This window comes from Mobula hypostoma, chromosome 6, assembly GCF_963921235.1.
Source record: "Mobula hypostoma chromosome 6, sMobHyp1.1, whole genome shotgun sequence".
NCBI classification, from domain to species: Eukaryota; Metazoa; Chordata; class Chondrichthyes; order Myliobatiformes; family Myliobatidae; genus Mobula; species Mobula hypostoma.
Genome location: NC_086102.1, coordinates 75430921 through 75443875, shown reverse-complemented (window position 1 = coordinate 75443875; position 12955 = coordinate 75430921). Strand labels below are relative to the sequence as shown.

The 12955-nt window shown below is 42.9% G+C and overlaps 1 protein-coding gene across 7 annotated transcripts in view; it reads right to left on the bottom strand.

Annotated features, from left to right (window-relative positions):
- The window catches only part of ofd1 (OFD1 centriole and centriolar satellite protein), a 107301-nt gene that overhangs the window by 65035 nt on the left and 29311 nt on the right, over positions 1 to 12955 (bottom strand). For all 7 annotated transcript variants that reach the window (XM_063051021.1, XM_063051019.1, XM_063051023.1 and 4 more), the window contains 2 exons: positions 5968 to 6059; positions 4591 to 4780 (listed from right to left, as the gene is read on the bottom strand). In XM_063051021.1, the coding sequence (XP_062907091.1) occupies positions 4591 to 4780; positions 5968 to 6059 (282 nt within the window). The remainder of the gene's footprint in view (positions 1 to 4590; positions 4781 to 5967; positions 6060 to 12955) is intronic.

The window sequence follows — 12955 nt, the reverse complement described above, 5'->3', positions numbered from 1 at the left end:
ATATGAAACTGCATTTCATTTTTCACAAGGATGCAGAAAAAGAAAATTTCATTGTTTAACTCGTTAAAATATCTACCATCATATTCCTTATGTAAGGAGACCCATTCGCAATGTTTTACATATTACTGTGCAGGATGAACACGCACAGAAATATAGATTTCAAAAAGTAGATTACTTGGCCCAACCAGGAGCAATTATGAACCCTGACAAGCCAAATAAATGCTTGGACTAATAATTCAGAGAACACGAGTTTAAATCCACAACAATCTAAAAAAGTGAATTTAAGAATTTTTTAAAAAGCTAAAAAGCTGGTGTTAATTAGTGATCATAGAGCTGCACGACTGTTGCAATAACAGCCCAAGCAATTAATTATTTTACTTCATGATAAGGTTCAATGCCTGTCTTTATTTTTTGCATGTCCTATAAATCTAAAATACAGACAGGAAATGCCAGGCAGAATTGGTGACAAGAGAAAGAGATCACACTTCTGATCAAGGACCCTCCAACAGATGCCTGACCTGTTTCGTATTCCTAACATTTTCAGAATCAAAATCAGGTTTATTACCACTGGCATGTGATGTGAAATTTGTTAAATTAGCACAGCAGTTCAATGCAATACATATTCTAGCAGAGAAACAAAAATAGTAATAAATTATATAAAAAATAATAATAAACAAAGTAAATCAATTATGTATATTGAAAAAAAGTGCAAAAACAGAAATACTGTATAGTAAAAAAGTGAGACAGTGTCCAAGGGTGCGATGTCCATTTAGCAGCGGTCCCCGACCACCGGGCCACGGACCGGTACTGGGGCACAGAGCATGCGCTACCGGGCCACAAGGAAACGATATGATTTGGCGATATGAGTCAGCTGCACCTTTCCTCATTCCCTGTCACGCCCTGTTGAGCTTGAATGCACGCGAGATCATTACGCGCGCGTCATCCATGTCAGCTGGGGAAGAAGATCAACTCCTCGAGCTTGCAAATGTCGGCGGGCTGAAAAGTATGTTTGACATAACATCTCTCCTGGCATTCTGGATCAAAGTCAAGGCTGAATATCCTGAGATAGCCACGAAAGCACTGAAAACGTTGCTTCCATTTCCAACATATCTCTGCAATGAATGCAACGAAATCTAAATTGCGGAATAGACTGGACATAAGGAACCCCCTTCAAGTATCGCTGTCTCCCATCACCCCTCAATGGGACCGTGTTGTTGCAGGGGAAACAAGCCCAGGGTTCCCACTGATTCAGCGATATTGGTGTGTTGCAATGATTTTATATGTTCATACGGGGAAAATATGTGCTATGTGTTTAATATCTAAATGTTACTTAAAATGTTATGATGCTATTGACTTATAAGTGACCTATATAACCATATAACAATTACAGCACGGAAACAGGCCATCTCTGCCCTGCTAGTCCGTGCCGAACACTACTCTCACCTAGTCCCACTGACCTGCACTCAGCCCATAACCCTCCATTCCTTTCCTGTCCATATACCTATCCAATTTTTCTTTAAATGATAGTATCGAACCTGCCTCTACCACTTCTACTGGAAGTTCGTTCAACACTTACTTCAAGCTCCCCTGTCCTCCCCTGATAATTGACTTATCACTATATTCATGCGAGGAAAATATGTGCTGTATGTTTAACATTAAATTCGTTAGATAAACCCTTTTAGAAACGAAATTGAGTGTATTAGGCACTTATCACCTATATTCCGGTCTTGATTAACACTGCGCCCCTGCCCCCCCCCCCCGCCGAACAGAATCGCCAAAAACGATTTTTGGAAAAAAAATTGGCACGTACACGCATGCGCACACAGGTGCCCGCGCAAGGCTTCATGGTCATTGTAGTCTTTCTCGGGGTAAACACAACGTATTTGACTGCTACTCTTGTCCATTGGCAACCCTACCCCCCCCCCCCACTCTGTCGGCTGGTCCGCAAGAATATTGTCAATATTAAACCGGTCCGCAGTGCAAAAAAGGTTGCGGACCCCTGCATTTAGGAATCGGATGGCGGAGGGGAAGAAGCTGTTCCTGAATTGATGAGTGTGTGCCTTCAGGCTTCTGGACCTCCTACCTGATGGTAACAGTGAGAAAAGGGCATGTCTTAGGTGCTGGAGGTCCTTAATAATGGAGACTGCCTTCCTGAGACACTGCTCCCTAAAAATGTCCTGTGTACTTTATAGGCTAGTACCGAAGATGGAGTTGACTAAATTTACAACTTCCTGCAGCTTCTTTCGGTCTTGTGTAGTAGCCCCTCCATACCAGGCAGTGATATAGCCTGTCAGAATGCTCTCCCCAGTACAATTATAGAAGTTTTGGTGTGTATTTGTTGACATGCCAAATCTCTTCAAACTCCTAATAAAGTATAGCTGCTGTCTTGCCTTCCTTATAACTACATCGATACGTTGGGACCAGGTTGGGTCCTCAGAGATCTTGACAACCAGGAACTTGAAACTACTCACTTTTTCCACTTCTGATCCCGCTATGAGGATTGATATGTGTTCCTTCGTCTTACCATTCCTGAACTCCACAATCAGCTCTTTCGTCTTACTGATGTTGAGTGCCAGGTTGTTGCTGCGATACCACTCCAATAGCTGGCACATCTCACTCCTGTACGCCCTCTCGTCACCACCTAAGATTCTACCAACAATGGCTGTATCATCAGCAAATTTGTAAATGGTATTTGAGCTATGCCCAGCCACACAGTCATATGTACGTAGAGAGTAGAGCAGCGGACTAAGCACACACCCTTGAGGTGCACCAGTGTTGATTGTCAGCAAGGAGGATATATTATCACCAATCTGCACAGATTGTGGTCTTCCAGTTAGGAAGTCAAGGATAAAATTGCAGAGGGAGGTACGGAGGCCCAGGTTCTGCAACTTCTCAATCAGGATTGTGGAATGATGGTATTAAATGCTGAGCTACAGTCAATGAACAGCGTAAATGTTTGTTGTCGTCCAGGTGGTCTAAAGCCATGTGGAAAGCCATTGAGATTGCGTCTGCCATTGACCTATTGTGGCAACAGGCAAACTGCAATGGGTCCAGGTCCTTGCTGAGGCAGGAGTTCAGTTTAGTCATGACCAACCTCTCAAAGCAATTCATCGCTGTCTATGTGAGTGCTACCGGGCGATAGTCATTAAGACAGCCCACATCATTCTTCTTTGGCACTGGTATAATTGTTGCCTTTTTGAAACAAGTGAGAACTTCCGCCCGTAACAGTGAGAGGTTGAAAATATCCTTGAATACTCCTGCTAGTTGGTTGGCACAGGTTTTCAGAGCCTTACCAGGTACTCCATCGAGACCTTCCGCCTTGCGAGGGTTCATTCTCTTTAAAGACAGTCTAACATCGGCCTCTGAGACAGAGATCACAGGGTCATCAGGTGCAGCTGGGATCTTCACAACTGTAGTTTCAAAGCGTGCATAGGAGGTGTTGAGTTCATCTGGTAGCGAAGCATCGCTGCCATTCATGCTATTGGGTTTCGCTTTGCAGGAAGTAATGTCTTGCAGACCCTGGCAGAGTTGCCATGCATCCAATGTCGCCTCCATTCGAAATTGTCTCTTTGCCCTTGAAGTAGCCCTCTGCAAATCATACCTGGTTTTCTGGTACAGGGCTGGGTTGCCAGACTTCAATGCCACAGATCTAGCCTTCAGTAGGTGACGTACCTCCTGGTTCATCCACGGCTTTTGGTTTGGGATGTACAGTAAGTCTTTGTGGGCACACAGTCATCCACACAGGTTTCAATGAAGTCGGTAACAACTGACTTCTGTGTTGACTTTTCCAGATTTTAATTCCACAAAGACTGGTCATGATAATTGAAGTGTACAATAAAGCAACATAAATATGACCACCTTTTAACCCTTGAATTGAGTATCAATTATTTTCCGATAGTTTTGGAAAACCTAGATCAAATAATATGGCATTGTTTTAGAATTACTTAACTGCTCCGTCTTAGGTATTTATTTTTGGGGAACCATAGTGGTGCATGATATGAATAGAAGCCTAATTTAGATAATAAAGAGGACAATTCAAGATCCTTTTCACTTGAAGGCAGGAGCAAGGTTCTATGGTATCACTGAAACATTTAAAATTATTTTAAATTATCTATCTGCCACCCGTAGTATTCTTATCTGAAGTTAAGATAGCAGTGGGCATAAGCTCCAATACTGGATTTGAAAACTGAAGTACTGAAAGAGTAATGAGCTGGCACAGGAGCTGATTTTGCACAAGACATTCAACTGAGCCCCCTAAATACTCTGATCAAATAGAATCAAAATGATACTAATCACAGTATAAAAAGGTTATGGTCAATATTCATTTCTCAGTTAATGCCCTAAAATGTATTCATTACACATTTATCTCAACTGCCTTTGTGCAATCTTGTTGGGATTAAATGGACTAGACTGCTAATTTTCATAAAACTGACATTTAAAAAAAATCAAATGTTCTGGCTTCTAATGCTCTTATATCTAATGGAATAGCCAGTGCTTAAACTGTTTGTCATCTAAGTGTTACTACATGATTTACCATACACGTAAATTTCATTTTAATTAACTGCAATTAAATTTCATTAGTATACTAACTTTCACACAGTTTCTGATTTTCGCAACGAGCTTCATCCAACTGTTTCCGAAGTAGTTTGATTTCAGTCTGAAACTGTACATTTACAGTTTTTAATGATGCATAGTCCGCTGTATCCTTTAACTTTTCATTCAGTAATTCATTCTGCTTCATTAGCAAACAAATTTGGCCTTTAGCTTCATTTAGTTCAACCTGTGAGCAAAAGAACATTTTAACATACAAGCTTACTTGTTAAACTGGAAGTTAAAGACAATGTTTTTCAACTCTTCAAGGGTAAAGGAATGAAAATCTTGCCTATAACTCATCACGACATTTACCTTTTGTACATTTTCCATAACAGCAGAAATAGGCCATTTGGCCCATCGAGTCTGCTCTGCCATTTTATCGTTGCTGATCCATTTTTCCTCTCACCTCAAATCTCTTGCATTCTCCCCATATTTTCACCAAAAAGTTTAGCCAAATTCTAGCTAAATACAAATAAGTATCGGGGCTAGAAATTTATTGCCCTTAAAACCATGTACTAAAATGACACCACACAGGGACATACCTTGATGTGATTGATGTGCTGCATTTGTCTGCATACCTCAAGGAAGAGTGTGTGCATATTTGAATTGTATAAATATGTAAAACAAAAATCTCATAATTTCTTCGGTACCAACATCTGTAGAAATCAGTGTCAACGAAGATCAGAGTTCTAACTCTTCACAGGGTATGAAATGCCCAGTCACACAAAAACTGGGTCATTTATATTACTTCCCTGTTCAAAGTTAACTAAATAGCATGGACGTGGGATCTGCATCAGACACCTCAAAACACTAAAAACTGGCCGTTTCAGAAGTCAACAGTTGCAGGGAGATCTTTTGCGCCAGGAATCCCAGAAAACCTCCCCACTGACAGAAATTAAGCAGTATTTGTTAGAGGTGCAAGGAATATTAACACTAAGAGTAAAGCATCATAGACACTATCCTGATCTGGTTGGAATTGGAAGAGAAGTCCAATAATCCATCCAACAACATTGCATACTGCTGCATTCAAACATTTAATGCTGCCTTGACACACATGCACAGCTCTTAAGGTATGCCAGGCATTTAATGCACAAACATTGAAATTCACTCATTACGAACACTCACCTCACTTTTGCAAAAGATTGCCCACAGCAAAGCTTTTTTTAGTCTCAGTGATTTGTGCACTTGGAAAAAGTGATGGGTCCCATTTCTCCACAGCCAGTTAAAACTCAGGGTTTATAATTTATTGTGAGTACTGGATATGCAGCCTTAATAGCCTTCTTTTCCTCACACTGAATCTTCCTTTCCTCATTTAAACCAGTGTTTTAAATTTTCTTCAGAAGCAATTAAAAGAAAAAAACTTATAAAAATTACCTCCAACTTCATTGCTTGAGCACGAGTTTGCTGAAGTTCCTCCTTAATGGAATGTATGATGAGAGATTCTTCATGTAATCGAGCTGCTTCAGCTACAAAGAAAAACAATTGTTGAACAGTAATGAACAGTGTTAACAAAATATGAAGTGAATACATGTTAAGATTGAAAAACTGAGAAAGCAATAACAACTAACATTTTCATTGTTAGTTAAGCATAATTTTTCAGGCAATAATTATGTAACTTACAAAATCAGAATCAGGTTTAATATCACTGGCAGATGTTGTTTTGCAGCAGCACTACATTGCAATATATAGTCATAAAAGAAAAACTATAAATTACGATATATATATATTTATTAAGTAAATTAAGTGCAAAAAGAGAGCAAAAGAATATTGAGGAAGTGTTCATGGGTTAATTGTCCATTTAGAAATCTGATGGCAGAGGGGAAGAAGCCGTTCCTAAAACATTAAGCATCTTTCTTCAGGCTTCGGTACCACCACCTAGATGGTAGCAATGAGAAGAGGGCATGGTTTGGGTGATGGGCCTCCTTAAAGACAGATGCCACCTTTTTGAGGCACCACCTTTTGAAGGTGTCCTTGATGCTGGGGAGGCTAGTGCCTATGATGGAGCTGGCTGAGTTTGCGACTTTCTGCAGTTTTTTTCCGATCCTGTGCAGTGGCCTCTCCATACCAAATGGTGATGCAACCAGTTAGAATGCTTTCCATGGTACATCTGTAGATAGATGCAAGAGTCATGGGTGACATACCAAGTATCCTCAAACTCTAATGAAATATAGCAACTGGTGTGGCTTCTTCATAATTGCATCAATATATTGGTTCCAGAGTAGGTCTTCAGAGGTGCTGACACCCAGGAACTTGAACTGCTGACACTTTCCACTGCTGATCCCTTGATGAGAAGAGGTGTGTGTTCCCACGACTTTCCCTCTCTGATGTCCACAATCAATTCCTTGGTCTTACTGATGTTGAGTGCAAGACTTTTGTTGCAACACCACTCAACCAGCTGATCTATCTCACACCTGTACACCTCCTCTTTACCATCTGAAATTCTGCCAACAATAGTTGTGTCATCAGCAAATTTATAGATGACATTTGAGCTGCTCCTAGCCACACAACGTGGGTGTAGAGAGCGTAGAGCAAGCAAAGCATGCATCTTTGAGATAAGTCAATGTTAATTGTCAGCAAGGAGATGTTATTTCAGATCTTGCAGACAACATCAAACAACTATTATTATCCCTACTTACTGCTGTAATACAGGTGGGAGAACTTGTCATACTGAAAACTATAGTGTTGGACATTAAAGGATTATTTATAATATTGAAACAATTATGCAAGAACAATTGATATATTGATCAACACATCTGTAAGTAGTCTACTGCTGATTAATGGAAATCTGCGAGGCACTTGTAGGTTTCTGGGCACAAAGCTAGCTCGCTGCTTTCGATCTTCCGTGTACTCCCACAAAACATCAGGCAGCGGCTCCACCTTGAACCCTTCCGTCTCCAGAGCCGTGAAAATCCGGCACCCTGAAGGCATGTGAAGTGTTTAAGAGTACAAGGCCTAAATTACATCCATATTTTCTGAAAAAGATTAAAAGAAAATTAAAGTCTAACTGGAAGTACTTTGAAGATGTGATGGTCAACTGTGAGGTCAAAGGAAATGCCTCAGATATGACCTTTTCAGGTCCTGGATGCCAGGTAAATTCTGTACTAGCCAAGTATTTCTCAGATAGATCTCAGTCAGCATGATGACTGAAAAGAATATTAATTAATAGTTCCAAAGAAGCCAAAATGTTATCAGCTGAGAATGAAAGATCACAAGTGAGCAGATACCACTAAGTACAACAAAACAGTACTATCCTCAATGTGAAAGGAGAAATTGCAAAAGCAAAAAAAGAAGTCAATTTCCTCGAAGCAGGCTGAATGAGGAAAATATAAAAAATTTGCAAAAACTTGAGGCACACAGCTTCTGTATAGATAGTTACTTTATTGATCCCAAAGGAAGTTACAGTCTCACAGTAGCATTAGAAGTGCACAGATATACAAATATTGGAAGAGAAGCAAGAAAGAATTTTTAAAGTTACCTTAAAAATAAGATGTACAAGATTTACAAGTCAAAGATCTACAAGATTTCCAATTTCACACTGATCAGATGGCAATGCAAGAATTACTGTAGTATTATACAGTAATGGGTGCATATTCACACCATCCACATAAGTGATGGCAGTATTGCACAGAGTGTCAGTGATAGCAAGTTATGGTAAATAGAGCTAAACAGAACTTAAACAGAGCTCTGGTAAACCAAGGTTAATAACGTAGTAGTCGTAGTGGTCATACTTTATTAATCCTGGGGGAAATTGGTTTTCGTACAGTTGCTCCATAAATAATAAATAGTAATAGAACCATAAATAGTTAAATAGTAATACATAAATTATGCCAGTAAATTATGAAATAAGTCCAAGACCAGCCTATTGGCTCAGGGTGTCTGACCCTCCAAGGGAGGAGTTGTAAAGTTTGATGGCCACAGACAGGAATGACTTCCTATGACGCTCAGTGCTGCATCTCGGTGGAATGAGTCTCTGGCTGAATGTACTCCTGTGCCCACCCAGTACATTATGTAGTGGATGGGAGACATTGACCAAGATGGCATGCAACTTAGACAGCATCCTCTTTTCAGACACCACCGTGAGACAGTCCAGTTCCATCCCCACAGCATCACTGCCTTACGAATGAGTTTGTTGATTCTGTTGGTGTCTGCCACCCTCAGCCTGCTGCCCCAGCACACAACAGCAAACATGATAGCACTGGCCACCACAGACTCGTAGAACGTCCTCAGCATCGTCCGGCAGATGTTAAAGGACCTCAGTTTCCTCAGGAAATAGAGAAGGCTCTGACCCTTCTTGTAGATGGCCTCAGTGTTCTTTGACCAGTCCAGCTTATTGTCAATTCGCATCCCAAGGTATTTGTAATCCTCCACCATGTCCACACTGACCCCCTGGGTGGTAACAGGGGTCACCGGTACCTTAGCTCTCCTCAGGTCTACCACTAGCTCCTTAGTCTTTTTCACATTAAGCTGCAGATAATTCTGCTCACACCATGTGACAAAGTTTCCTACCGTAGCCCTGTACTCAGCCTCATCTCCCTTGCTGATGCATCCAACTATGGCAGAGTCATCAGAAAACTTCTGAAGATGACAAGACTCTGTGCAGTAGTTGAAGTCCGAGGTGTAAATGATGAAGAGAAAGGGAGACAAGACAGTCCCCTGTGAAGCCCCAGTGCTGCTGATCACTCTGTCGGACACACAGTGCTGCAAGCACACGTACTGTGGTCTGCCAGTCAGGTAATCAAGAATCCATGATACCAGGGAAGCATCCACCTGCATCGCTGTCAGCTTCTCCCCCAGCAGAGCAGGGCGGATGGTGTTTAACGCACTGGAGAAGTCAAGAAACATGGTGTTCGCTGGCTTGTCCAGGTGGGGGTAGACACGGTTCAGCAGGAAGACGATGGCATCCTCAACTACGAGTGGGGGCTGGTAAATAACAGTTTAACAGGAGGGGTCATCACTTCCCCTGCTATAGGTCAACTCATCTAGCACTCTTTGAAACAGCATACAGTCAGGCCATCATATCCGCGGGGGTTTGGTTCCAGGACCCTCCACAGATACCAAATTCCACGGATGCTCAAGTCCCGTATATAAAATAGTGTAGTATTTGCATATAACCTACGCACATCCTCCCGTATACTTTAAATCATTTCTAGATTACTTATAATACCTAATACAATGTAAATACTATGTAAATAGTTGTTATACTTTATACTTTATTGTCGCCAAACAATTGGTACTAGAATGTACAATCATCACAGCGGTATTTGATTCCGCGCTTCACATTCCCTGGATTACAAATATTAAATATTAACGATATTAAAAATAGTTAAAATTAGTAAATATTAAAAATTTAAATTATAAATCAAATAGAAAATAGAAAAATGGGAAGTAAGGCAGTGCAAAAAGCCGAGCTGCAGGTCCGGATATTTGGAGGGTACGGCCCAGATCTGGGTCAGGATCCATTCAGCTTATCACAGTTGGAAAGAAGCTGTTCCCAAATCTGGCCGTACGAGTCTTCAAGCTCCTGAACCTTCTCTGGGAGGGAAGAGGGACGAAAAGTCTGTTGGCTGGGTGGGTCGTGTCCTTGATTATCCTGGCATAACTGCTCCGACAGCGTGCGGTGTAAAGTGAGTCCACGGACGGAAGATTGGTTTGTGTGATGTGCTGCGCCGTGTTCACGATCTTCTGCAGCATCTCTCGGTCTTGGACAGGATAACTTCCATACCAGGTTGTGATCCACTCCAGAAGAATGCTTTCTACGGTGCATCTATAAAAATTAGTGCGGGTTTTAGGGGACAGGCCAAATCTCTTTAGTTTTCTCAGGAAGTAAAGGCGCTGGTGGGCCTTCTTGGCAGTGAACTCTGCTTGGTTGGACCAAGTCAGGTCATTTGTGATATTGACTCCGAGGAACTTAAAGCTTTTGACCTGTTCCACTTGCGCACCACCGATGTAAATTGGGTCGTGCGGTCCGCTATTCCTTCTGAAGTCAACAACCGATTCCTTCGTCTTGCTGACGTTGAGGGATAGGTTGTTGTCTTCGCACCATGCCACCAGGTTCTTAATTTCCTCTCTGTACTCAAACTCATCATCATCACCCGAGATACGGCCTACAATTGTTGTGTCATCAGCAAACTTATATATTGAGTATGATGGAAACTTGACTACACAATCATGGGTGTACAGTGAGTACAGCAGGGGGCTGAGTACACAGCCTTGTGGGGCACTGGTGTTCAGAGTGATTGTAGGGGAGAGCTTGTCCCTTATTTTTACAGCCTGGGTCCTGTCTGTGAGGAAGTTGAAGATCCAGCTACAGATCTGAGTGCTAAGGCCCAGGTTCTGGAGCTTAGGAATCAGTTTATTTGGAACGATGGTATTAAAGGCAGAGCTGTAGTCAATGAAAAGGAGCCTTACATATGCGTCTTTATTCTCCAGGTATTCTAAGGAGGAATGTAAGGCCAGAGAGATGGCATCTGCCGTTGACCGGTAGGCGAATTGCAAAGCCTCGAGGTTGACCAGTAGGCTGTGGTTGATGTGTGCCAAAACCAATCTCTCCAAGCACTTCATAGCAATTGATGTCAGAACAACAGGTCGATAGTCATTCAGGCAAGCCACCTTGCTCTTCTTCGGCACTGGGATTATTGTTGCCTTCTTAAAGCACGAGGGGATCTTAGACTGAAGCAAGGAGCAGTTGAAGATGGTGCCGGTAACTGGCGACTTTGTGCGTGCTCTCCTGAGCAAACTGCCCTCTCCACTATCCTATACCCGAGAAACCCTTCTAAACCTTCAATTTAGCAGGATAAAGATCAACAACACCCTGGCGAAGCTACTGACCCAGCTGGAGACCACCGCGCCAGAACTGCTTCTTAAACTCCAGACCACACCTGGACCCAACCAGCGTGGCCCACCATGTTCCCAGAGACCCGCGGTCTGCTACCGTGCCGGAGCGCTTGGAGACACGGCCCATTCCGACCAGCACCTCTCCGGAGCAGACGACCACACAGAAGTGACGGCGGAGACCTCAAGGTGCCCCAGACGCTTCCCTGGAGCGACCACAGTAAAGCCCCGTTGGTGGCCATCCACAGCTGCCGGAAGTGAGGCCTCCGCCGCTGACCTCGGAAATCAAGCCCTAGGCTCGAATGGAGCGAAGGCCTCCACAACTGTGATTCGGCTTAAGGGCTTGTTTCAGCAAGGAGCCCGGCCATCAGGGATTAAGTGTCGGCTTCGGGGCCTGACCCATTTGACAGCCCAGGCCCCCCGGCAGCTGGAAGTGGCAGCGGACACTCCCCCGTTACTCGGCCTGACCCAGAGCGCACAAGAGCTGACAACACACTGCATCGATGCAGACCTGGAAAGATGCACTACTTACTGAGGAAGTAGTATACTGTATTGTTTAGGGAATAATGACAAGAAAAAAAAATCTGCTCATGTTCAGTACAGGTGCAACCATCGTAACTCTTCTGGGAACGCTGATGCTGCCTCAGCCGATTCTCCCGTGATCTTTAAGTTCTTGAGGCTGTAGTGCTTTACATAGCTAGCCAGCCATCCCTTACTAGCCTTAAACTCCTTTTTATTTTCTTGGCGAGAGATAGCACTTTATGCTCCCTCTCAGCTTTGAGGAACTGCTTTGACCACTTAATTGCTTTTTAGGAGCCATTTTTTCACAGAAACAAAGGGTGCACACAACACAAGTAACGACAGAACGAGATGCGAGGCAAACAATGCTCAAACAATGAGTGCTGGAGAGAGAACTTCCAGGGTTTTTCTTCGATCCCAATCCGCAGTTGGTTGAATCCGCAGATGTGGAACCCGCGGATACGGAGGACCGACTGTAGTCCTCTTAGAGTATTATTAAAAGTGCTCCTCTGTTCAGCCAAGGTGGCATACAGAGGGTGAGAAGCATTGTCCAGAATTGTTAGGATTTTCCATAGGGTCTTTAGTTCTCCCACAGCCCCCACTATGTTCAGTTTGACTCCTATAACAAAGCCAGCCTTTCTAATCAGTTTATTGAGCCTGTTGGCATCAGTCGTATTGATGCCATTGCCCCAGCTCACCACCGCATAGATTTTATTGACAACAATAGACTGGTAGAACATGTGAAGGAGAGTCCTGCCTACTCCAAAGGACCTCAGTCTCCTCAGGAAGGAGAGGCAACTCTGGCTCTTCTTGTACACAGCCTCTGTGTTGGTGCTCCACTCAAGTCTGTTGACCAGTGCAAACTCAAGTACTTGTAGGTCCTCACCACATCCACTCCATAAACAGTAACAGGGACCAGAGCAAGCTCAGTCTTCCTAAAGTCCACCACCATCTCTTCTGTCTTACTGATATTGAGCTGCAGATGATTCAGCTTGCACCATTTGACAAAGTC